Source organism: Emydura macquarii, unplaced genomic scaffold (genome assembly GCF_026122565.2).
Source record: "Emydura macquarii macquarii isolate MOO-44397 ecotype Brisbane River unplaced genomic scaffold, CSIRO-AGI_Emac_v2 contig_1790, whole genome shotgun sequence".
Classification (NCBI taxonomy): Eukaryota; Metazoa; Chordata; order Testudines; family Chelidae; genus Emydura; species Emydura macquarii.
In genome coordinates this window covers 2,876,979-2,902,284 of record NW_027131927.1, presented here as the reverse complement: position 1 = coordinate 2,902,284, position 25,306 = coordinate 2,876,979, and the positions used below count along the sequence as shown (strand labels likewise).

The 25,306-nt window shown below is 65.0% G+C and overlaps 1 protein-coding gene across 1 annotated transcript; it reads right to left on the bottom strand.

Annotated features, from left to right (window-relative positions):
• Positions 1 to 998: 998 nt before the first annotated feature.
• AXL (AXL receptor tyrosine kinase) lies at positions 999 to 23,360 on the bottom strand. Its single transcript, XM_067556659.1, has 20 exons — positions 22,715 to 23,360; positions 18,634 to 18,832; positions 18,102 to 18,202; positions 17,571 to 17,753; positions 13,883 to 13,963; positions 13,421 to 13,536; positions 12,437 to 12,632; positions 11,694 to 11,833; positions 11,168 to 11,306; positions 10,456 to 10,482; positions 9,940 to 10,072; positions 9,408 to 9,499; positions 8,829 to 8,924; positions 7,212 to 7,289; positions 6,933 to 7,025; positions 5,724 to 5,845; positions 5,523 to 5,632; positions 5,047 to 5,206; positions 4,534 to 4,670; positions 999 to 3,980 (listed from the first exon to the last, which is right to left on the bottom strand). The coding sequence occupies exons 1-20, from the start codon at positions 22,785 to 22,787 to the stop codon at positions 3,641 to 3,643; spliced, it is 2,616 nt and encodes an 871-aa protein (XP_067412760.1). The 5' UTR covers positions 22,788 to 23,360; the 3' UTR covers positions 999 to 3,640.
• Positions 23,361 to 25,306: the final 1,946 nt, after the last annotated feature.

Sequence of the window (25,306 nt, the reverse complement as noted above, 5' to 3'; positions counted from 1 at the left end):
GGAACAGCTCGCAGAGCACAGCTGGGGGGGGGAGTTGTCCTTATCCGATGGGACACCCCCCCCCCAAACGGGACAGTTGCAAAACAGCTTAATTCCTCCCCGATAAGGGGCACTTTGGCAACAGGGGATGGGCCCGTCTCACACTGGGGAGCCTTTGTTCTCTGCTTCCTGGTGAACGTAAACCCTCCAGAGCCGTGGGCGCAGCTCCCCGGGGGAAGACAGGCCAGCTGGCCCTCGGAGCTGCGGGTCGGGAGTGAGGGGCACCGGCAGAGCCATGGGGGGCGGGGGAAGCCCCCCCACCCAGGCAATACGGGCTGGGATTGAGGAGCGTGACCCTGCTCTGCAGCAGCTGAGGCTCCGGCCCACGCGACACAACCAAACCAGCTGCCCTGAGCCCGTTTTCTCCCCCGTGGTTTGGCCGCCCCACTGTGACGGGGCTGGAGCCTGGCCCAGGGCGGCACCATGAGTCTCTGCCACACGGGCCCAGCTCGGCAGCTGCAGTGGGGCTGCGCCCCTCACGTTCAAGGCGGGGGTCAGAGGAGCCTGGGTTTTCTGGACGTAGAAACTCTTCCCACGTCGAGCATGCTTTGCTAAGGGGACACATAGCCAGGTATTCCCCCCCCGGCTCTGCCTGGCACTGGGAACATGGGGTCGGCTCAGGCCATGGCCTCCTGCCCGCTCGTGGCCAGGCTGGGCCCTGCAAAGAGCCGATGTCTCCGGCAGATCCCACCAGCCCAGCACTGGACGGGTCCGCCAACCCTCCCGCCCACCTGCAGCGCATGAGGCTGGGGCAGCCCATTCTCCAGGCGCAGGGAGAAGTGACTGGCCCAGCTGCATGGGGCACTCCCAGTTCTAACCACTAGGTCCCACTCCCTCTCTGAGCTGGGGATAGAACCCAGGAGTCCTGGTGCCCAGCCCCCCCCTGCTCTAACCACTAGCCCCCACTCCCCTCCTGAATTCTCGGCAGTCGAAACGCAAGCCGATCAGACAGATTCAGCTTTGATTTTTCTGAAAAGAAAGTTTTTATTTATTGTTGTCGGAACATTTATAAGCACGGCCGGTGCTGAACGCTTTAGCTTAGCTCGCGCCCTGAGCGGGGCCTGAGGGGTGTTAAAACCGGAGCAGCCGGCTCCACGCAGCGCGTACCACATCGATCCACGTCTGGAAACATTCGTTCGCCTGCGGCTGCAGGCAACGGTTCCTCTCGGCAGCCGCGCCACGTCCCACGCCAAGGGCCCCGCTCCGCGGCCAGTGCAAAGCTGGGTTTGCTGCTGGGTGTTCCTGCCCCAGGGGCCTGCAGCGCAGGTGTCGGGCTGACGGTGCCAGGGGCTCCTGGAGCAGCGTGGGCATCTCATCGCCCTGGGGTGCAGGCCGGCCGGGCGCAAGGGCGTCGCACCTGGCTCACGGGGCATTTGCAGCTGGGGGTTAATGAAGGCCTCTTTCCCTGCAGTCCCCCAGCCAGGGCCCTTCCCGTCTTTCTCCCTGGAGCCGGGTGCCCTGTGGGATCTGACGGCAGGCGCTGGAAGCCCTGGGCTCGGTGGGGCCCAGCCTCCATCGCCCGTTTGGTGCCAGCCACACGGGGCCTGCTATCTGTCATGCCCATGCTGCGCCCCCTTTCGGCGGGGGCGGGGAGCCCGACCTATGCACGTGGGAGGCACACAGCACAGATGTGGTGCCCTGGAGGCCACCCGGCCGGACAAAGCCCACGGGCCACCCCGGCCAGCTGGCTGCTGCGCTGGAGCGAGTCCTGCCGCTTTCTGCGGGTTGCTTCACAGCACGAGGGGCAGGGTGGGGATGAGGGATTCGAACCCACAGCTGGTGGGCAGCGGCTCAGATTGGAGCGTTGTGAACTCGGCAGCTTTCAGCGCAGTTACCAGCCGGCGGCGAACTCCAGTGCCCACTGCTGGTCTGTGCGCGCCCGTCCCCCATCTGAGCAAGCCCTCTCCGCCTCGGCGTGCCCACCCCGCCCTGCACAGACAATAGTGCAAAAGTGGCTTCATTAATAACCGAGGGGGGGCGGGATATTTGGCCCTGGCCCAGACCCCTTCCCTCTCTGGCCCCACGGCCCTTTGGCGAAGTTCACTGGCCCGTTTCATCCTGCTTCTTGGTGCCGCTGGGAGAAGGGTGCGTGTCTCAGAGCTGCCAGCTGGGTCAGAAGCCCAGAGCCCGACAGATCGGTACCGGGAGCCAGACACAGACCTGATCCATGCACACCCCACGTCAGAATTGATGAGGAGCCAGAGGCGCCTACCAGCCGCTGGCAGCATCCGGGGGGTGGGATTGGCCCCAGGAATCCCCCCCACGCAGGGGCCTCCCTGGCTGGTGTGGAGCGGGGGGGGGCTGCTCCCGGGATAGGGGGCAGATTGGGGTCGTGGCCGGAGGTCACGGCGCTGTGGCTATTCTCTGCCCCCAGGGCCCAGCGGAGGCAGAGCGTGAGTCAGAGCTGCCTCCGAGGGCCAGGGAACGCGAAGGGGCCGTGGAGAATTTCTCTCTCTGTGTCTCAGCTCCATCTTCTCTGGAAATGCCCAGAAGCATCTTGATTTTGTGGGGGGGCTGGATTCTTCTTTCCTCAGCTCGGAAGCCTTGGGGGTTCAGGCACCGTCCATCGCTCAGGAAGATGAGGGCCGACGGGGCTCCGGCTCCCCTTCATTGCTAGGCGTGGGGCGGCGCAGATGCCGTGGTGCCGGGGCTGACGGCTGAGCCTAGAGATCGGCTCCAGGCCCGAGGCCGCTGGCGTTGGGAGCCGGCCCCGTGCGGTTGCTCTTCCAATAACGCTGAGAGTCCGGACAGCTTCCAGGCTCCCCTGGCGTCCTTGGTACCAGCTGGAGGGAGTCGGTGGCCGGGTCCCTGGTAGCTCCTGCGAGCCCCCGGGTGGAGGGCGGCCAGCGCCGCGGGTCACCTCCTGCTCCATTGCCCGGCACAGGGTGACCTGGGTCTGGCCCCGAGGGCCTGGTCCTGTCCCGGTGTCGCTGCCTTTCTGACAGTCCAGTCCCGGCGAGGGGCAGGGGCCGCGCCTCGACCCCGCCCCATGGCAGTGATACAGCTAGAGGGGAAATGGGGGGGTTGGACAGGGATGAGGGGCAGCGGGCCCAGCCAGCCCTTGTCCTGAAGGGGCAAAGTCCCTTTTCCTCCCCGCGCAGGCCTGGCCCAGTTCACCCCGAATGTCTCTGGGGGGCGGAACGTACGTCCCATGGGGGGCAGCCAGGTCTGGACTCTGCAGGGAGACGGGCCACTCCCCAGCCCCCACTGCACAGCAAAGGGAGCTGGGAGGGAGGGTCTTGCTGGGGCTGTGGGTCATGAAAAAGGGGTGTTGGGGGCTTAGGAAAGGATGGCTTGGGGGGCTGGGCCCCCCTGATGGAGATAGAAGGGGCTGTGGGGACAGGAGACATGGGGGGAGGAGTCATCAGGGGGAGTGGAGTTGGGCGGGGGGGGGGGGGCAGGAGATTGGAGGGGTCAGATAGAGGAGGGGGTGGAGCTCAGGGTCAGTGGGGGGGAGACAGGAGATGGGGGCAGAGCCCAGGGTCAGTGGGAGGGTTCAGATAGAAGAGGGGGTGGAGCCCAGGGTCAGTGGTAGGGGGCAGACAGGAGATGGGGTGGCTGGATGGAGGGTCTCTGGGCCCCCCTTGGGATCAGGCCTCCCTCAGGCCCCCTCCTCAGAGGCGGTGCAGGGCGTGGGAGGGGCGAGGGGGTCACCGAGCCGCCGGCTGCTCTCGGGGGGGGCGGGGCATAGCACGTAGCGCCCTGCCCCCTCGGCCTGGTGCACCTGGGCCGTCACCGCGCCCTTGGTCGGCTGGTCGGGGTCTAGCCCCCCCATGGCGCCTTGCTCCGCCCCCCCATCCTCCATATTGACGTAGAGGATCTCGTCGGCCCCCTGGGCGGTTGGGAGGCTCTGTAGGGTTTTCTTCAGCTCGCTGTGCAGCATCTCGAAGCTGGGGCGCTCCTTGGGGTGCAGGGCCCAGCAGCTGGCCATCAGCTCATACCTGGGGGCAGAGGGGCTGCGATCAATGGGGAGCCGCCTCCGCCCACCGGCTATGGAGACACGGCCGCCTCTGGGGTGGGGTATGGGGGGCTGGTTATACAGGGACTCCTTGCCCAGTGCTGAGATGCAGCCACCTCTGGGGTGTGGGGGCTGGTTATACAGGGACTCCTTGCCCAGTGCTGAGATGCGGTTGCCTCTGGGGTGGGACACGGGGGGCTGGTTATACGGGGACCCCTCGCCCGGCGCTGAGATGCAGAGTGCTGGGAATGCTCTGAGGGGGTAGGGTGACCCCATGGAATGCTGGGAGGTCCCTGCGGATGGGGTAGGTCCCTGAGGGGGGGCAGCCCCTTGGCATGCTGGGAGGATGGGGGGGCTGGGAAGTCCCAGGGGGGTGGCCCCATGGCATGCTGGGAGGACTGAGAGGGGCTGGGAGGTCCTGGGGGGGCAGCCCTTTGGCATGCTGGGAGGCAGCCCCACGGCATGCTGGGAGGTCCTGGGGGGGGAGGGGGGAGGACTGAGGTGGCTGGGGGGCCCCGGGGGGTGGGTGCTCTTACAGCCCATCCAGGCAGTCAGGCGGCTGCTTGAGGCGGTGGCCCTGGCGCAGGTAGTCGTAGATCTCGCTGTTCTCCACGCCCGGGTACGGCGTCTGCCCCCGCGTGGCAATCTCCCACATGGTGACCCCGAACGACCACTGCGGGACGGGAGCGTTAGCGCCTGCCATGGGCCGGGGGGCAGGAGGGGGTCAGTACCCATGCCCTCCCATTGGCTGGGGCCAGGAAGAGGTCAATAACCGCGCCCTCCCATTGGCTGGGGCCAGGAGGGGGTCAGTAGCCGCGCCCTCCCAATGGCCGGGTTCAGGAGGGGAGTCAGTAACCGCACCTTCCCATTGGCTGGGGCCAGGAGGGGGGTCAGTAACCAATACCTGCCATTGGCCGGGGCCAGGAGGGGGTCCAGGAAGAGGTCAATAACCGCGCCTTCCCATTGGCTGGGGCCAGGAAGGCGGGGGGGGGGGGGAGATCAATAACCGCGCCATCCCATTTGCCGGAGGAAGAGGGGGTGTGGCTCACCACATCGCTCTTGATGGTGTAGACGCGGTCAGCCAGGCTCTCGATGGCGATCCACTTGACGGGCATCTTGGCGATGCGGCCCTGGCGGTAATAGTCCCCGTTGTAGATCTTCTTGGAGAGGCCGAAGTCGGCCACGCACACGATCATGTTCTCGTTCAGCCTGCGGGGGGCAGCAGAGCCAGATGAAGGAGGGCCTGGGGACTGGGATCCCCGGGGATGAGGGGCAGGTCTGGGGGGCAGGAGAGGGGATGAGATCCCTGGGGAGCCAGGGGATGAGGACCCAGCAACAGGGAGCGGGGGAGGGGTTGGGACAGGCTCCCCATGGGGCACCCCCCAGCTCTGCCTGTTCCTGCCCTGAGTGCGGAGCAGAGTCACGGGAGAACTGGCCCTGGGGGGGGTGGGGTGCCCCATTCCAGCCCCTCATGTAGGTGGTGTTTCAGGGGGGTCATCCGGCCCATTCCCCCGCCGGGGCTCACATGCAGTTGCGGGCAGCCAGGTCGCGGTGGATGAAGTTCTTGCTGCTCAGATAGTCCATCCCGCTGGCGACGTCGGCCATGAACCTCACCAGCGTCTGGGTGGGCAGGTACTGGGGGAGAACAGCCGGTTAGTGGCTGAGCCCGCGCCCCGTCCCACGGCACGTCCCCGCGGCGGCTGGGGCTGGGGTGGCGCGCACTCACCAGGGGGCTCTCCCCGAGCCGGGAGTAGAGCAGGAAGCTGTGCAGGTCGCCGTGTTTCATGAAGGGCAGGATGACCACCGGCGAGGGGTAGCCCTCGCTCTCCGTGCTCTGCAAGCACACCCCTGCCGAGAGGGAGCGGAGCGGCTGTGAGACCTGCCCCCTGATCCCAGCCCCCCCACCCGATCCCTGCCCCTTCAGGATCCCAGCCCCCCCACCCGATCCCTGCCCCTTCAGGATCCCAGCCCCCCCACCCAATCCCTGCCCCTTCAGGATCCCAGCCCCCCCACCCGATCCCTGCCCCTCCAGGATCCCATCCCCCTAATCCCAGCCTGCAGACTGAACTGGCCCTGAGGTCTAGTGGTTAGAGCAGGGGGCTGGGAGGGGAGTGGGGTCTAGGGATTAGAAGGCCTCTAGTGGCAGAGGCGGGACGTGAGCCCCCTCCCCTGGAGGCCGCTGTGGAGCCCTGGGCAGCTGAGGATTGAGGCGGCTCCGCTGGGAAGGAAGGGAAGCCAGTCTGGCGCAGGGAGTGGGCGCTGGCGGCCGGCATGGCCTGCGTCAGTTTCCCCTGGCGGCTGCTCCGAGTTCGCATTGCTCCCTCCCACATCTGCTTTCCCAGGGAAACCTCCCGCCCCCAGCCCAGCCTGTGCCTTGGGGCAGCCCCCCAACGTCCTCTCCACTTTCCCAGGCCCTCGGAAGCAACATTCCTCCATCCTGCCAGGGCCAGGGCTGCAGCCGCTCCCACCCCAGCCCGGCGTACGGGGCACCTGACACCTCCCGTTCTTGCCCAGCAGGGTCCCCCGGTCCCACGTCCCTGCAGGGAACGCTGGGATGGGTCTCCAGCCCCTTCGGACCCCAGCCTGGCTCCCCCCACGGCTCGGATCTCTTTCAGTCTCCTGCCAGTGGGAGTGAGAATGGCTGAATTAGCTGGAGTGAGGGGCACCGGCAGAGCTGGGTGGGAGCTCAGGGCTGGGCTAGCAGGGGGCTGCGGATCGGGAGTGAGGGGCACCGGCAGAGCTGGGGAGAAGCCCCAGCTGGGAGAGGAGGGGACAGCGGGTCTGACGTAGGGGGCTACTGGGCAGAGCTGGGACATCCTGATTCCCAATAAAAAGGGGTCTCTAATGCCCATGGCCCCCCCCATTTTCCCCCCAGCCTGGGGGAGCCCTGCCCCCCATCTCCAGGCGCTGCGCCCCAGGCAGGGGCGTCTCTTACCAAGGAGCTTCATGACGTTGGGGTGGTCGAACTCCTTCATGCAGACGGCCTCGCTCAGGAAATCCTCCATCTCGCTGCGGGTGCAGATGGCGACTGCGAGGGACATGGGGGGGTGACGCCAGAGCCACGGGCACACAGGGCAGAGCCGCAGGGGAGGGGAGGGGCAGGAGGGTGCAAGGAATGGGGAGGTTTCAGGGGTGGAGGGGACCTGGAGGGTGGGGTGGGGAGGGAGGGGTCCCAGGGTCTCGCCAGCCCTCCAGGCTCCTGCAAGACACTTACTCTTCATGGTCTTGACGGCCACCTTGAGGACGCTGTCATCCTGGTTGAGCTGCCCTTCCATGACTGAGCCAAACTCACCTGGGGAAGCCAGAGGCAGAAGGGCTGTGAGATCCCCAGCTGTGCAGGGGCTGGGACACACGACACAGCCATTCCCCGGGGCAGCCAGCAGGGGGCAGCAGTGGTGTGCACAGAGAACATACAGAGCAACGCACACACGTGCACAGCAGTGCACACGCAGAACAATGTACACACACAGCAGTGCACACGCAGATTTTCGAGCTCCCTGTGCATCTCCCTTGCTCACGGTGCCCCCTGCTGGCGGAGCAGCGGTGGCTATGTCCCCTCCCCAGCACGTTGCTGACTCTGGGCCCTGAGCGTCAGTCACGCTTGGGCCCCTCTGCGGCAGGATCGGCCCCTGAGAATCCCCCCCCTCCACTATGGGCACACAGGGGTGTGGTCAGAATGCACTGTGCTGTGGCTAGTCCCTGCCTCCCCAGGGCCCATGGGGTGGCGCCGTGCGTTAGAGCAGCCCAGAGGCTGCTGTAACTGACGCGGGAGGCCCAGCACATGGGGGGTGTCCCATGGGCTTACAGCCACCTGACCCCCAGTGCAGGGCTGGGGTGCGGGAACTGGGAGCCAGGCCTGGAGGGGCAGGGCAGAACTGGAGGCGCGTGGGCATTGGCTTGGCTTGGCTTGGCTTGGGAGGGGAGGCAGGTACCCAAGGGGACAGGAAGTCGGGGGGCGGAAATGGCTTTCCCAGCTGCCTGGCAGGGCGCCGTCAGCCTGGCACGGCCCTGAGCACACAGACACAGCCTTCCGGAGGCTGGGCAGCTGTGACTCATCCTGGCTGCGTCGGGCGGGGCGGCGGGATCCCCCGAACGTAGCGGGACAGAGCAAGCTACACAACCTGCCTTGGGGGACCTGCACCTCAGCGGAGTAATCAACAAACGGACCCCCACTTCCAGCAGGCACGGCCCCCCCCGATCTCTGGTCTGACTGCAGGGAGGGGCGTTGCCCAGAAAGGGTTAAATCCTTATGGCCAGGCTTCACGGGGAAGGGTGCCACTGGGTCACAAGGGGAAAATCTCCCTGCCAAGCCAGAGAGCTGGACGGGGCTGTGGAATCGGGGCCGGGTGGGGGGCTGGAAATGGCCGGGAAGGAAAGATCTCTGCAGCGGATCCAAGGTGCCAGGGGCTTTTCCAGCCAGGCTCACAACTTTCCGCAGCCGGAGATTCCTTTCCACGTACGCGGCGTTTCCGAAACCCGGCCTGTTCGCAAGGACCGCAGCTCGCCAGGGCCGGGAACGCGCATCAGGGCAGCGCCTAGGACTCGGACTGAGATCGGGGCCCCGTTGTGCTAATGGTCTAGCACCCGCTGTGTCCAATGCCCAGTGAACAATCATGGCAGCTGCCCAGGCTGGCGCACCGTTAGGAAGTACCTGACATCACTGTTGCTCTTGTGGTGTAGACAGGACCTGCCGACCACGCCTGGGTGGGCGGTTGCTCGCCGGCTCTCTGGGCCGGATGGGGAGGAACCCACTGACCCCAGTGGATCAATCAGGGGGTAGGAGATCCCACAATGCATTGCTGCCCGCCAGTACCGGGTGGAGGCCACGTACCTTCACCTAGGGTCTTCCCCAGAGCCACTTTGTGCCGATCCACCATCACATCCCGCAGCTTCTCCTTCAGCTCCTCGCTGATACCCAGGCTGTTCACTGCGGCGCAAGAGCAGGGACAAGGGGGTCGGCCTCAGGTGCAGTAACGGCGCGGCACAGACCCCGGCCGAGATCAGGCCCCATCGCGCCGGGCGTGGCACAGACCCGGACTGAGATAAGGCCCCGTCGCGCCGGGCTGAGATCAGGCCTTGTCACACCGGGCGCGGCACAGACCCTGGCTGATATCGGCCCCGTCGTGCCGGGCATGGCACAGATACAGAGACGGTCCCGGCCCCAGCAGCTCTCAGTCTGATTTGCAAGGGGATGGGAGGGTGAAGAGGCCAGGAGAAGGGCACGGCCTGGCCCCAGGGCACTCAGCCGGCCCGTGGCAGAGCCAGGACTGGAAGCCAGGTGTGCGGAGCTGTGCTCTCTTGGCTGGTGACAGGGAGATGCCCCGACTGGCGGGAGGCTGGCCCCAGTGTGACTGGGAGGGCCTGGAGAGTGGGGGCTATGCTGTGTGCCAGGCCGGGGCGAGGTACTCACGTGTGGCCTCCGTGGTCCTGCGGCTGTACGACTTGCGGACACGGTAATGTACCACCAGCTCGCCCCGCTCCATTCGGGGCTCAAAGGCCTCCCTGTAGGGGGGAATGGGGGAGCGGTGACAGCTGATGAGAGAGACCCCCAGCCTGCAAAGCCAGGACCCTTGAGCCAGACAGCCCCCGAATCGGGGCCAGCACCCCCAAAGGGGAGAGGCCCTGTGTCCCTTTCCCCACCCCTCTGAGCCAGCCAACCACTGCCCTGGGGATGGATCGGGGCCAGCGCCCCCTAGAGGGGAGAGGCTCCATGCCCCATTGCCCCCCTTCCCTCCCCCCAGCCAGCCAGCCAGCACTCCCTCGAGGTGAAAGGCCCAGTGCCCCATTCTCCGCCCCCTGCCCTGGGGCAGGATTGGGGTGGGCGCCCCCAGAGGGGAAAGGCCCCGTGCCCCATTCCCTGAGCCCTTTCCCACCCAGCACCGTTCTGCGTCCCAAGGCCTCTCCCCCCACTCCCAGACCCCAGGTCTGGCCCTGCCGCTCACCCGAACCGCGTCTCCTTCTTGCGCAGCCGGGCGAGGAAGAGGATGAGGAAGATGATGAAGGCCACGGCCACAGCCACGGCCACGACCACATACCACCAATGCCACGAGAAGGCGGGCGCCACGTTCTCCCTCACTGCTGGGCAAGGGGACGGGTTAGCTGCGGGGAGGGAGGGGAAGCAGGGTGCCCCATGGATCTGCCCCAGGACCCCGCCACCCTGGCCATGGACGTGCCCAGGAACCATGCACCCCCCAGACTCATCAAACCCCCAGCTCCCGACCTGAATCGGCCACCAAACCAAACCCCTCCTCCCTGCTGGGGGCAGGGCTGAGGCACTTGGGGGGCTGCATGCCTGGGGGGGGGAGAATTGGCCCCTGTCAGGTGCCTCACCCCGCGCTAGATCCCTACAGATCCCTGTGCAATCTCCCTCCAACGTCTCGGGGGGAGGGGGACAGAGTGAGGGCGTGGGCAGGGGGCAGAAGGAGATGGGGGGCAGGGGAGTCCTGGCTGCTCCTCACCTTGCTGGGTCTGTGGGGCGAGCTGGTCTGCAGAGGGAAGAGAGAAGAGAGGTGCCATTAACTGTGGGGGGCAGGCCGTGGGGCGTGTATTTAGGGGCTGGTGCAAGGAGTCACCTAGCCAGCAGGTCCAGGGGCTTTGCCAGCCAGAAATGGGACCCGGATCAGAACCAGCCGCAGTTCTGGGATTCCGAGAAATCAAAGCCGCTGCTGGTAGCTAGAAACTGCGCAAAGAAACACAGGACCCGGATCGGAGCCGGGGGACCCAGTTCAGAACCAGGGGACCCGGGTAAGAGCCAGGGGACCCCTTTCAGAACCAGGGGACCTGGATCAGAGCTGGGGGATGCAGTTCAAAAGCACAGGACCCGGTCTGGAGTTGGACCCAATACAGAACCACTGGACCCGAATTGGAGCCAGGGGACCCAGTTCAGAACCTGGATCAGAGCCGGGGAACCTAGTTCAAAACCACTGGACCCGGATCAGAACCGTCCCTGGCGCCAGCTTTGGAAAAATGAAAGCAGGCTACAAATGGGCTGATATCAGGACCTGGGTCAGAATCGACGCCAGGTGTGAAAATGACAATGCCATCCTCGGCTGGGTCCCCATGGGGAGACAGTGCGACCCTGACACCGGGGGGGGGGGGGGGGCAGTGCAATGGGAGAGCCCCACCCTGAAGGCTGTCCCCTGGACCCGTCCCAGCTCCCCTGGCACTCACAGGACGAGGAGACCATGATGGCGTTGCTCCAGGGCCCATCCCCGGCCGCGGTGTATGCCGCCACCCGCACCGTCAGGTTCTGCACCCACGAGGCCAGGTCCAGGGTCTTCTCCGTGGTCAGCCCCACGTCCACCACCACCTGGGAGGGAGGAGCTTAGCCGGGGTCCCAGCGCAGGCTGGGACACTGGGCTTTCCCCTCTAGGGGGCGCCAGCCCCAGGGCAGAAGGGCAGGATGCTGGCTGGGGCAGGGATCGGTAGGTGGGTCTTTCCCCACTAGGGGGCGCCGGCCCCTATCCAGCCACAAGGCAGGGACTGGCTGGCTCAGGGGGCAGGGAACAGGATATGGGGCCTATCCCCTCTAGGGGGCGCCGGCAGGGCAGCAGGGCAGTAGCTGTGCTGAGTTGGCGGGTTCTCCCGCCCCCTTGGAACTGCGTGGCCCCAGCAGGCAGGCCAAGGGCAGGGGATCCCCCAAGCTTCCCCCTGTGCCCGATAGCCAGGGTCCCCCAGGGAGAGGCGGGGAGCTCACCTCGGGCGAATCAGGGCTCTGATAGGCCAGCTTGTACCCACGCAGGATCCCTCCGTGGTGCCCGCGTGGCTCCAGCCACTCCACTGTGGCGCGGCTGCCATTCTGGAAGGCCGTGATGTTCTCCGGGGGGGCGCTGGGTGCTGCCGAGGGGCACAGATGCGTCATCCTGGGGGCTGCCTGTCTCCAAGCCTGTCCCCCGGGGGGAGCAGGGCGCTGCTCTGGGGCAGAACTGAGGTGGCTGTGCCCCAGCTATGTTCCCAGTGGATCCCATGTGCGGTGTTCCTCCCCCCCCCCGTGGGAACAGAGCCCCTGCCAGCCCTGCCCCTGCGTTTGTCTTGGCACAGCGTAGAGCCCTATCGGAGCAAAACATTCCTGAGCCCAGCCCTGCCTGCCCCCATGCTGACACAGACTGGCTAGGAGGGGGCCAAGGAGAGCAACCCCCTGCCCCAGTCCGTCCTGCACCAGCTGGGACCCGACAGAGGGAACCCGGGTGTCCACGGCCCAGGGGAACCGGGCACTTCATCATGGCAATGGCACATAATGAGTCAGCAAACACCCAACGGGCACCAGGGAGTCAGCACCGGGCAGGGATGATTCAAAGTGCACTAACCACTAGACCCCACTCCCCACCCAGAGCTGGGAATAGAACCCAGGAGTCCTGGCTCCCAGCCCCCCCTGCTCTAACCACTAGACCCCGCTCCCCTCCCTGCTCAGCCCCCCCGGGCCCTTTGATAGCCCCTCACCCCCTTCCAGGGTCTCCATAGGCACCCAGTGGGTCCAGCGGGAGGCGCCCGCCCTGCCGCGGCAGGCTACACGGACATGGTAGGTGGCGAAGGGCGCCAGCCCCTCGATGACGTGGTGGAAGGGTGGCACGTTGAGGTTCTGGTTGTAGATGTCCTCGGGTGGGACGGTGCTGAGGTCCTCGTCTGAGCGCACGGCCTGAGGGAGACCAAAGGAGCCATTAGTGGGGGTGGGGCCCAGTCTGGGGTGCCCCCCCCCTTTGCACAGGGGGTCCGGATTCCTCTTCAAACCCCCCAGCCCAGCCGAGGGGCCGCCCCCAGACTCTTGACCCACATGCTTGGGGGAGCAGAGCTAGGGAGATGCAGGGGGTGGGCTGCAGAGAAGGAGGCTCTCGTGCCAGTGGGAGGGCCCAGCCCTGACCCCCCAACCCAACCCTGACCCCCCAACCCCAGGGCAGTGGTAGCTGGGCAGGGGGGTTCTCAGCTTCAGCCCCCGTTGCACAGGGGGGCTGTGGGGGCTGCTGCCTAGGGGGCCGGAGGTCGGCAGGATGGGGCAATGCTCCCCCAGGGAAACCCCCTTTCCCCTTCCAAGCTTTCGATTCCCCAGAGGTGCCGGAGTTTCGGTTCCCGCCCCCGGGGCAGCGCTCACAACTGGAGGAGGGAGGGGGGGGGGGAGGCGGACGTCTGGCCTCCGGGAAAAGCAGAAGCGGGAGGCCAGATTCTTTCATAAACCCCCCAAATCTGGGTGCTCAGCAACTTGTGCTTCCCCTTTCCCAGCTGGTGGGACCTGGGCAACGGGCTGGCCCCCCCGCCTTCATGTCACCTTTCCCCCAGCCCTCCCCTCCCCGTGCCCACTCACCTCCCTGCCGGGGACGTTCACCCCCATAACATCCCCCCATCCCATACCCTCCCCTTCCCTGGGGTTCTGATCCCCATGGATCAGCCCCCCCACCCGGTGCAGGCCCGGCCCCCCCCCGGCCCACGTACCTGGACGGTGCAGATGCTGAGGGGCGAGTCTCCGCTGGCGCCCGGCTCCCAGCCCACCTCCAGGCTGCTCTCGCTGCGCCGCACCAGCCCCAGGTTCCTCGGCCGCTGGGGCACCACTGCGGACAGCACACGGGGGGCAGCTCAGGGGCTGGGGCAGCCGGGGGCCCCAGCCTGTGCCCCACATCACCCCATATCCATGCTCCAGGACAGGGGGGGCAGGGCAGGGGGTCCAATCACGGGGAATCTCTGCGTTGGGCTCATGGGGCAGCCGGGGCAGGACCCCTCCCCCCCAGGAATCTGGGGCAGCCCCCCCAGTTCAGTGGGGAGCCCAGCGCTCACGGTCTCTGGCAGCCACCAATCAGATGTGGGGCTCTCACTCGTCATGGCTCCTGGCAGCTGCCAATTAGCTGCGGGGCCCGATCTGCAGCGCCGGGCCCGGGACGTGGGGCAGGGACCCCTCACCTGTCACCGCCGCTGTCCGGGAGGTGGCGACGCCCTTGGCGTTGTGAGCTTCGCAGGAGAACGAGGCGCTTCTGTTCAGGCCTGGCAGGTGCAAAGCAGGGGATGAGAACATGGGGCAGGGAGACCAGGCTGCCCCCCTTCCGGTGCCCCTCACTCCCAACCCATAGCCCCCTGGTGTCCCAGCCCTGCCCCCCAGTGCCCCTCGCTCCTGACCCGCAGCCCCCTGCTATCTTGGATGTCTCAGCACAGCGCCCCCTGCTGACCTCCCGCCCCGCTCCCCGCAGCTCAGCCCCTTGCCTGCCCGCCAGTGCCAAGAGCTCCCGCCCCGCCCGTCCCCAGCGCTCACTCCCGCAGCTCCGTCCCATCCCACAAGGTCACAGCGCCTCCCGGCTTATCGGGGAGACAAGGATCCTCGCGTCAGCAGCCAGGGCCGGGCGCCCCCGCAGGGACTGGCAGAAGGGGCACAGAGCGTGGGGCTGTGGCGGGGGAGGTGCTGGGTCTCCAGCCCAAGGCCGGAGAGCTCAGGATGCAGGGGCGGGCAACTGTGGTGCAGATTCCCAGCCCGCCCAGTGCCCCACATCCACTGCGCCTGCCTTCCCCGTCAGCTAGATGCGAAATGCGCCAGGACCACAGCGTCCCCCAAATCCCTGGCACCCCCCCCCGCCACTCCTCTGCCCAGCCAGGGGCACCCCTGGCTGTGCCCCAGCCCCCCGCGCCCCAGTGCACCAGGTAGTGCAGTCCCAGGGGGATCCCACCCCTCCTTTCTGTGCTTCCCGGGATGCCCCCCAGGCAATGGGCCAGGCGGGGGGCAGAGGGGCCAGCGTGGGGCAGCTAGCAGGCCTGCCGAGGTGCGTGTGTCTCCATGAACTAACCCGGCGCCCATCCTGACCCAGGCTTCGACCGATCAGAACCAGCTTCCCACAGGCCCCAGCAGCGCCCACCCCCAGCCTGGCAGTGACGCCCTCCCCCCGGCACATCTGGGGCCCAGGCCTCCTCCTAGCTGGCCTGGCCAGGGCTGGCACGTCTGTCCCCAGCTCCCGTCGTGTGGTCGGCATTTCCGGGCCTGGCTTCCCAGCCGCAGCCCCAGGTCTCGCTGCTCAGCTCCCAGTGCAAGGACCTCAGACGGGGGCGGGGAGCCAGGACTCCTGGGTTCTCTCCCTGACTGCTGAGGGGGTACAGGTCAGGAGAGACTCAGCCACTGAGGTGTTGCTTGGGCTCAATTCTTAGTTCCCCAAGGCCCAACACCGGGGTGAGGGGCTGTGCTGACCCCTCCCCAAGCTAACAGAGCCCTCCAGCATAACCCTGCTGCCCCCCCCCCCCCCCACTCTGGCGCTGCCTGGATCCCTGCCCAGAGCCAGCTTCTGAGTGGCCAGGCTGAGTCAGAGGTGAGGCTGGGGATGGCGGGGGCAGGGGGAGGGGTGGTGGTGGTGGTTGCGGCCATGAAAAGCAATTTCCAGGGATTGGCCCCCCCACTTCCCTCAGCAGGCCCCCCTCCCCTGCCCCAGCCTTGCCATAGCCACCTGTGTCCTGCAGGCACCCCTAGCCCTTCTCCCCCTGCCCCCCCCACAGCTACCCTGCCCCCCCGCACCCTTGCGCATGCACCCCTACAACTGCAGCCCCTGCCTGCCCCCCTGCCCCCCCCCCACTGCTGCCCTCCCATTCCTAGCCCTCTCTGTGCATGGCTGGCTCCTGCACCCCCCGGTGCACTCACTCACTTCCCTCTCCATGCATCCCCCCCCCCCCGGATGGTATATCCCCCGCCCAGATCCCCAGCACCACCACCCCGTTCCTCTGTCCCGCAGCGAGCCCCCCCTTGCATGAGGGATGGGCCCCGGGTTCATGCCGGGAGGGTGGGGGGTGGAAATAGAGCCCTTGCCAGGGCAAAGAGGCTGGAATATCACCCCAAGACCCCCTGCCCCATGCAATGGACCCACCAGCTGTGCCCGCCCGGCCCTCCAGAGGCCCCCCTCCACCTCCCTCCAGCCCCGGGCCTGACTCACACCCTGGTCACGTTCCCCCAGCCTGAGTCAGCCGGGAGAGGCCACGCAGGGCTATCGCTGGACTGGCTGTGTCCCCTGGGGGCTGGTCGGGAGGGGAGGGGGGGGGCTCCAAGGCACTCACAGCCTGCGAATGCCAGGGCCTCCTGCCCCTGCTCCTTTGGGCTTTGGTTCCCTGGACACAGCATCGACTGGACTCCCCTCCCCAGTCCTGACCCGCAGGTTCTGATCTGGAGGGGGGACCCCGCCCCTTGCAGAGCAACCTTCATGCACCCCCCCCCCAGCCTGGCTGGCGGCGGGTTGCCCGCCCACGGAGCGAGATCTGGTCATGCCCCAGCTGTCCCGGGCTGCGGGCACACTCCTGATCCAGGCTCACTGTGCCCCCCCAGTGCCACTGAGCTCCCATGGGGCTTTTCAGGCCCCTCTGGCACGGTGGGCACAGCGATCGCCCTCCTGGCTCACTGCCGAGTGTGGCATCCCGGCACAGCACCCCTGGGGCTCCCTGTGCTTGGGGCAGTTTGGAGAGCGGAGGGTGGGGGCACCTGATGGCATCGTGGGCGATTGAACACCCACAGCCCCCCCGGCGTCCCCCACAGCCCTTGGGCTCCGGCCGGAGAAGGCCGCCAGGCGGAAAGAAGCCACCCAGACTCTGGGAGAACTGTCGGGAGATCGGAGACAAATGGTTTTTTCACCCCAAAACGCCGGTTCGTCAAAAGCGAAACCGCGCGCGAGGGCGGGGTGGGTTGGAGGAAGCTCTCGGCTCACTAAACACGTGCAGAGGGGTGGGGGTTAAAATCTGTCCCAATGGTTCACAAGGAAAAATTCCCATTTTTGGTTCAAAACACCGTTTGTTTTAGAATTCAGCTAATTAGACTGGGCTCTATCCCCAGCTGCGGGAGCGGGGTCCAGTGGTTAGAGCAGGGGAGCTGGGAGCCAGGACTCCTGGGTTCTATCCCTGGCTCCAGGAGGGGAGCGGGGTCTAGTGGTTAGAGCAGGGGGGCTGGGAGCCAGGACTCCTGGGTTCTAGCCCCAGCTGCAGGAGGGGAGTGCGATCTCATGGGTTTAGGGGGTGAGGGGGAAAACTGGGAAGCAGGACTCCTTGATTCTCTTCCCATGTCTGCCACTGACTCCCTGTATGACCATGGGCATATTGATTCAGTGCTCTGTGCCTCTGTTTCCCCAGTAATGCATGACAACCCGTATGAAGATCTGTGAGTGAAAGCGCTGGGAGGGACAAGTGCTGCTGACTCTGCAATGAACACCTTGCGGCCCAGCAACCCTACAATAACAAAGCAGAGTCTGCTGTCCAAGGGGCCGGGCTGCTTTCTGAGCCTCCTGCCTTGTCAGCTGGCAAAGCTGTTCCCACGCTTGAAGAGCGCCTGCCCGCGAACCAGCCGCCTCCAGTGACCGATGCCACCTTTGTAGACAGGCGACAAAAGGAGCCGCGGGCTGGAGACAAGTGGCCCATTGAGAGCGGGCCTGGGGGGGCAGCGAGGGCCCCCGCTGAATCACAACGGAGGCCAACGCACGCCTCTGCTGGCTGCTCCTCCCCGTCCCCCCCATGCCTCGGCCTCCTTTCCCATCCTCCCAAGGACCTACTCAGCTATATGGAGCCACAGGCTACCCTAAATCAGAGGGGGGCAGATCTGCCCTCTGGCCCCCCTACCGTGGCTCCAAAGAGCTGCACTCACCGCTCAGGGCCAGCGTGGAGGGCACCCACGCCATGGGGTCCACAAGAGAGTTGAGGGGGGCCCCGTCTTGCAGCCAGATGACCCGCACTGGCTCGGGGGGGCCCTGGGCGCTGCAGCTCAGATTGAAGGGGGTGTCGGCTGCCACCTCCAGGTCCTGGGGCTCCTCGGAGAAGAAGGGCAGACCTGGGGGAAGGGCAGAGACGGGGTGAAGAGGGGGCGGAGCTGCGTCAGGCGATGCATAGCGCTGTCCCCCTGGGATGGGCACTGGGATCCCCCCAGGGGTCGGGGCATCTCTCTGCACAGAGTCCCCAGGGCAGTGGGGTTGGGTGTTAGCACCTTGTCCAGATACCCGGGGCAGCTTCCCCCCAGCCACAGGCGCAGGCTTGCGGCAGACTCAGGCAGTGTCGTCGCGTTCCCCTTCATTCAGACCCCGCCCTGAGCCCTGTCGTCGCCAGGGCCCCCTGCGCGGTGCCCGGGGCAGGATCAGGGCCGTGCACGCCCCGCCCCCCAGCTGGCACGGCGGATACTCACCTTCCAGCTCCAGGTGGGCCTTGTCGGACAGCACCTCCACCCCATTCACCCACACGGCACACTGGTAGCTGCCCGCCTCGGAGAGCTGCACGGATGGGATGCTGGGGGGGCGGAGAGCCGGTGTGAGCAATGCGGGCAGCACCTGGCCTGGCGAGGCCTCACCACCCGCCCCGTGTCCCCCCGTTCCCCCGGCTACGCAAGGTCAGAGTCATGGGCCACTAGCCCTGTGCCCACCCCCGGCTACGCTAGGTCAGAGCCATGGGCCACTAGCCCTGTGTTGTTCCCCCCCCCCCCAGCTATGCCGGGTAAGAGCCATGGCCCACCAGCCTCCTGTCCACGTTCCTCCCACCCCAGGTGAGACCAATGGCCCCATCAAGCCCAGAATCCCCGCTCCTCCTCTACCAGATCATGCAGCCTCTCCGTGTGCTGACACCAGGGAGGGGGCAGGGCCATTGCTGTTTCGGGGGGGGACCCTGCCCGGTTTCCAGGAGCCGTCGTGCCCCCCAGTACCCCTTGCCAGGTGCCCACTCACCTGAGCTCACTGATGGCCAGCCAGTCCTGGTCATTTATGGGCATCTGCATCTGGTTGCTGTCGGCCAGCTCCAGCGCCCGCCCGTCCCGCAGCCAGCCGATCTCGGGCAGCTCCTGGCTCAGCTGCACCGCACAGCGCAGCCGCACGTCCTTGCCCAGGGATGAGGTCAGGTTTGAGGGGCTCTCCAGGAAGTACAGGTCTGCAGGAGGTAGGGAGGGGGAGCATGAGATGATGGGGATCCCTGGATAACCAGCCCTATGCCCCCCCCCAGAGGTCGCTGCATCTCAGCACTGGGTGAGGGGGTCCCTGTATAAACAGACCCCAATGCCCCACCCCAGAGGTGGCTGCATTTCAACGCCGGGTGCAGGATCCCGGGCTAAACAGCCCGTGTCCCAGCCCAAAAGCGGCCGCGTCTCCGTGCCGGGTGAGGGATCCCCTTATATACATACATCACAGGGCTATAGATCAGAACGAGACATTGAGACCGCATCAGTCCTAGAGACAGACAGAGGATGGTTAAACCCAGAGCCGGCCGTGGGCTGAAGTTCGAGGGGACGACTGTCCCTCCTGACCTCTGGGGCTCTCGCCCTGCAGCATGCGACTGGCTGTCCCGAGGTGCTGCTCTCTGGCGTGTTGGGTATGATGGGTCACGGCTCGGAGCCCCTCCTGGATTGACGCACGGCCCCCCGGCCTGGGGGGGGGGGACCTCAGGGCTCAGCCTCAGCACAGAATCCCCTTGACGTCGAGCCCTCCCCCGCCCCGGGAGGCATTCGTCTGGCACCGTGCCGAGGGGATTCATGAGCCAGACACGCGAGAAGGGCCTGAGCGGTGCTGGGTGAGCTGGCAACCAGGTGCCAGGTGACTGCTGTTGCTGAGGGCAGCTGGTGGTGGACGGGGTGGGCACGGATATTCCCACGTTGTATCTTCCCGCCCTGAGGTCTGCATGCACAGAGTAGGGGGCTGGGAGTCAGGACTCCTGGGTCTCATCCCTGGCTTGGCCACTGACTCTCTGCATTGCCTGGGACAGTCTCTGCCGGCCACACCGTGCCTCGGTTTCCCCAGCTGCAAAACGACAGGCGATTATTCTGCAGCCCTTGAGATGCCGGGAGGAGCCCAGGATCAATGGGTTGGGGGGAAGAGGGGGAGCTGCGCCCCACAGAAGGGACATTGGCTTATGAATGGCTGTGCAGGGACCTTCCCAGATCCCCCCCCTTGGGCCGTTTAACTCTTTGAGATGGGGAGCCGCATTCCAGGGCGTGGGAAGCAGAAGTGACTTGGCAAGGGCCCCACTCCGGGGACTTGTGGGTCACATCAGCAGCTTGTGAACACTGCACAGCCCCCCAGCCCCCTCCCAGCTGTGTGTATCAGCCACAGGCCGCCCGGCCAAGCAGGAACACCTCCCCCCCGGCCCCCACTACCTCCGTTTGTGGTTCAAAACTATTTATTTCCTCTTTCATTTCTCCCCTCCGAGCTTCCAGCTGAGGGGCTGGGGCCGGGCCCCCCGGGCAGCCGTTCCCAGCACGTCCCAGCCTGGCTTCAGAGATCTCAGGGTCTGGGACTCACCCCCAAGACCCCAGGTCAGCAAACAGCTGTGGGGGCAGGCAGAGGCTCCCAGCGGCGGCTGGGTTAGTGGTGAAGGGGTTGTGGAAACCTGCCTTCAAATCCCAGCTCTGCCTCTGCCACCCTCCCTGCGTCACTCTGCGGGATGAGGATAATCACTCATCTGTTCACACTGGGAGCTCTTTGGGGCAGGGATCATGTCTCTGGGCAGCGCCCGGCACGACGGGGCCCTTTCAACTGAGGCCTTTGAGGATGATGATAACACGCTGACCCTCCATGGTCTGTCAGCGCCCCAAGGCGCTAGTGGGGACTGGCTCCCAGCACAAGACATTTGACAAGTATGAATCAGGTGCTGAAATGCACCCACCTCTGGGGAGGAGTTCATTAGTAGTGCAACACAATGGGGGGGGGGAGGCGGGGGCAAGAGTTGCTGCCAGGGTAGATGGAGAGAGATGTGCAGAGCCCTGGGATGGCCTGGAGGCCAGATGGGCACAACCGGGAAGGCTCAGTGCCAGGTGGGGACTGCAGGGAGGACCCTCTGGATCCCCCTCCCTCCGCCCCGCTCATGTCAACCCCCTGCTCCCAAGTGTTTAGCTGCCTCAGCACTGATCCCCCCAGCTGTGCCCAGGAGTTCAGGGTGGGGGCTGTGCAGGCCGGCCTGGCTGCATCACAGGCACCGCCCGGTCAGCTATAACCAGTCCCAGATGTCTGGCCCCATCAGCAGGGCGGACTCCTCAGCTGCTCCGGGTCCCTTTGGCTACAGGGGCAAAACTCTCCCAGCCACGAGGCGTCATGTGGGGCGTGAACAGCTTGCCCAGCCCGGGGCTCAGACAGCCTTGCTCCTCCAGCCTGCCCCGTCCCAGCCCTGCCCCCTGGCTCTGTCCATGCCCCTATGCCCCGACCCACAGCCCCCCACTGTCCCAGCCCTGCCCCCCCATTCTGCCTATGCCCCTCTGCCCGGACCGCCAGCACCAGTGCAAGGCCCCGCCCTACAGTCATGCTGGTGTGTGTGGGGGGGAAAGGGGCAGGGGGGAGGGGGGAACCAAGCCTCTAGGACAGGAGGGAAAGCAACCCCTGCAGCTAGGGGATGAGATGCTTGGGTCGCTCTGGTGTTCCACCCCAGAGGTGGTTGCATGCCTTGACTCTACCTTCTCCGTCCTGGACTCAGAACCCCTCAGCTGTGTCATAGCCCCTGGACTGCAAGCGGGGATTCTCCTCTAGAGCAAGTGGCTGCGGGCTGCCGCGGGGGGCGGGTTCTGACCCTGCTCACAGTGTGTGCACAGCCCAACCCTCACAAGCTACCCTACAATAAACAGACCAATAGCCCTTTGCTGGGGTAGGGAGCTCACTGCCAGGGGTCCTCTGGGTTGGTGGCCCTGAGCTCTCGGCCCTGCTGTTGCCATGACTCAGCCTGCGCTGGGGGACGGCCTGGCTGGGGAGACACCCCTCCATGCAGGCACTGGGGCTGCCCCCCAACCACCAATGGGAGCTTTGTCCTTAACCCCTCATGTGCTGGGGAGACATGCTCCCTCCCCCTCCATGGGGGGATGTTACATACTGGGCCCCCCATGCCTGTGTCCTGCCCAGCCCTTGCCCCATGGTCCCTCCAACCCCCCTTCCACCTGCCCCCAGGTCGCGGGCCCCAGTGGGGCCAGGACAGCCTGTATCCCATTGGCTCTGGCAGTGATGGGAGAATCAATGGGATACTACAGCTCACCTCCTGCTCGGATGGGAGCGGCTTTCCAGAGGGCTGGATGTCTGTGCAGTGCCTAGCACAGTGGGGTAGGGGGCTGGCCAGGAGAGGCTGGCTGGAGGGAGAAGGTTCGTTTTAGCATCCGCCTCTCCAGGCACCTCTACAACCCCCCTCATTGTGGCCTCCGGGCGCCTCCCCAACGGCCAGTGAGTTTGAGGCCAACTCATGGAATCTGACCTCCTTTCTACCTCCAGCCACCCCCACCTGCACCCTGAACCCAGCGTAGACCTACCCTCCCTGCGCCCCAGGGAGATTGGTGAAGATCCTTATCCCCAATGGGGAAACTGAGGCACGGCGGGGGTGAAGGGACTTGGCCAGGGTCACATGGGGAGTCTGTGGAGGAGCCAGGATTTGAACCCAGATCTCCTGAATCCCAGCCCCATTCCCTACCCTCTAGGACCCCCGCGTGAAGTGGGGCACAGGGGGACGGTGGCCCCAATCCTGCACGTTGGCTCTGCCCTAAATCGCCGTAGCGGGCCCAGGGAGTCAGCGGAAGAGCCAGGGATGGAACCCAGGTGTCCTGAGCTCCGGCCCAGTCAGCTCCAGAAGGATTTTCAAAGGCTTTCACCTGGGAGAACTGACCCGTCCAGGTTTCTGGTTCCGCTCATCCCGAGAGAGGCCCAGACTTTCCAAAGTGCCTTGTTTGTGGGACCCTGATGCCTTAAGAGGGCTGGGTTTTCAGAGGGGCAGCGCCCGGCACAGCCTGGAAATCAGGCCTCCTTGGAGGGTCTCAGGCTGGGCCCCCTCCCTGTTCAGGTCGGTACTCACCCATCTGGGCAGCGCCCGTGCCCGTCCACCAGACCACCAGCACGCACAGGAGGGAGCTGGAGACCTTGCCCATTTTCCACAAACCAAAACAATCCGTTGCCTCCGATTCCCACAAAAATCGCCAGCTCCCGGAACAGAACTAAGCCCTCATTAAGTTGGGGGACTGGGGAGGTGGGGGTCTGGAGCCAGGACCCCCACCCTGAAAAAAACACCCTGGGGGCTGCGAAAATGTTTCTTTGGAGACCCAAGACTGGAGTTGGCCCAGGCGGGTCCAAAATCAGCGCTGGCTCCACATAGCGGATCGAGGATGGATTTCCCGCTGAAAGGTGGAAACAAATCCGAACCGTTTGTGTTGACGGCCAGAATAATACAGGCGCCCCGAGAAAAATCTCGCCACGGATCTTCTTCCTCGGCTGAGGGAATGGATTTCGCTCCCTGGTTTGTCCCGCTTCTCTGTTCTCACAGGCCTCCGCACCCGATTGCCCACTTTTCTCAGCCGCAGCAGACACCTATTTGTCAGAGAAGTTCTCACAACAAGAGTGAAACCCACAGTGAAACCCCAACGAGCCTGGCTCTGGAGGGGCGAGCTGGGGAGCTCCTGGTCTGCCCCAACCCTCCTTCCCTTTCCTCCAGAGGCAGAGTGAATGCCGACACTCTCCCTGCGGCCTGGCTCCCCACCCACGCTCACTGGGCTGAAACTTGGCTGGGCCCGAATGAAGAAGGGGGCAGGGACGGCAGTTGTCAGCCCCAGTGCTGGAGCGAATGGCTGTTGGGGAAATTCCAGTCGGCAGCTGAGGGGTTAATGGGAGGAGAGCAGAAGAAAGGCTGAAAGAAAGTTTTCTGTTCAAGTTACACGCTCTAGGAAGAGAGCAGAGGAAGCCAGGCCCCCGCACTGGGCTGCAGAGGGAGGGTGGCAGGCTGCTGCCCACGCGCAGGTTGCACCAGGGGTTAGACGAAAATTAAATCTTTTCTATTCTTAACATTATAATTGAGTGCGCTTCAGATCACACCCTGTCCTGCCGGGCGCTGCCCAGACCCCGACCGAGATCAGGGCCCCGTGGTGCCGGGCGCTGCACGGACCCAGGAGTCCTGACCACAGCCCAGCCCCCAACCACCAGATCACGCTGCCTTGGCCCGTGGCTGGTGCAGAACTTCAATGAACTAATATTGAAACAGGAAGGGGCAATTGGGAGCCTGCACCTCACTCTTTTACGCCAGCTTTACCCCAGGGTAACCCCATTGCCTTCCCTGCACCTGTTCCTGACTTACACCAGCTGTGACCGGCATGTTCCCCTTTACACCCACTGCCGCAGGGACTTTCTGTTGCTTTATTTTTGCCCCCACCAAGTTCCTGATTTTGTCCTGTCCTCGCGATGGAGCCTCAGAGGGGGCTGGCTATTTACTCTGGGTCTCCCTGTGCCAGGCCAGGGGGCAGGGCAGCTGGGGACGGGCCTAGGGTAGGCGCAAGCCTTGGTCGTGTCGATTAAAGACAAACAGCCCAAGCCGCGTGAGCCTCTGGGCTGATGGCTAAGGTGCTGCACTAGGACTCCTGGGTTCACGTCTGGCCTCTACCACTGAGCAGCTGGGGGCATGGCTCTGTGCCTCAGTTTCCCCCTGCCACCCTTTGTCTGCTAACATAGTAACAGGTTCAGAAGATCTGGGTTCAATTCCCAGCTCTGTGTCAGGTGACTTTGGGCAAGTCCTTGTATCTGTCTGGGCCTCATTTTCTCCAACGGGGCCCTGATCTCGGGTGGGGTCTGTGCAGCGCCTGACACGATGCCCTGATCTCGGTCCAGGCTTCTGGGTGTCACCATAATTTAAATAATAATAAAAAATCCACAGGCCCAGTCCTGACAAGCTACCCTACAATAAACACACAAGCAGAGTGAAAGAACTTCAGGGAAAGACAATACATCTGATAAAGAACAGCAGCTCTTATCTGTTGTTTGCATTAGAGCTGAACCTACAGCCCAAGCTGAGATCAGGGCCTGGGGTGGTGGCTGCAAGGCACAGACTGAGAGGCAGTCCCTGCCCCACCAGCTCAATCTACATAGACACAGGGAGGATCGTTACAGATGGGGAAACTGAGGCATAGAGAGAGGAAATGATTTGCCTGAGGTCACTGGCAGAGCTGGGATAAAATGCAGGCATCCTAGCTCCCAGTCCCCTGTTCTAACCACTTAGCTCCCCCCGAACTGGGGATGGAACCCAGGTGTCCTGGCTTGCAGGCGAGAATCTCCCAGCCCATGTGCTCCTCCCCAGTAAAGCTGGGGCTGTATTTGTCCAGCCAGCCCGAGGCATTAAGTGCCTAATAAAAGCTGCAATGTTTGTTCCTGGGACCTTTTGGTTTAAACATTAACCCCCAGAAAAGCTGCCAGGCGGGACCACGGGGCCAGCACCCACCAGGAGGATCCCTCCAGGCTGGCTGAGCTGGGGGGACAGCTGCCATTGTGGGGCAAAACTAATGAGGAGACTCAGCCCATGTAATTCTCCCCTTTTTATAGATGGGGAAACTGAGGCACAGAGAAGGTAAGGGCTACGTGCTGAGCCAGAAACAGACCAGCAGTCCTGACTACCTGCCCCCATCCCCAC

Bases quoted from the DNA above. Each gene is read 5' to 3' on its own strand.
- AXL (XM_067556659.1), bottom strand. From the start codon at position 22,787: ATGGGCAAGGTCTCCAGCTCCCTCCTGTGCGTGCTGGTGGTCTGGTGG. The intron at 12,633-13,420 runs GTACGTGGGCCG...GGTCTCCCTCAG, and splicing joins TCAGCATCTGCACCGTCCAG to GCCGTGCGCTCAGACGAGGA. The intron at 11,834-12,436 runs GTGAGGGGCTAT...GCCCCTCGGCAG, and splicing joins TATGGAGACCCTGGAAGGGG to CACCCAGCGCCCCCCCGGAG.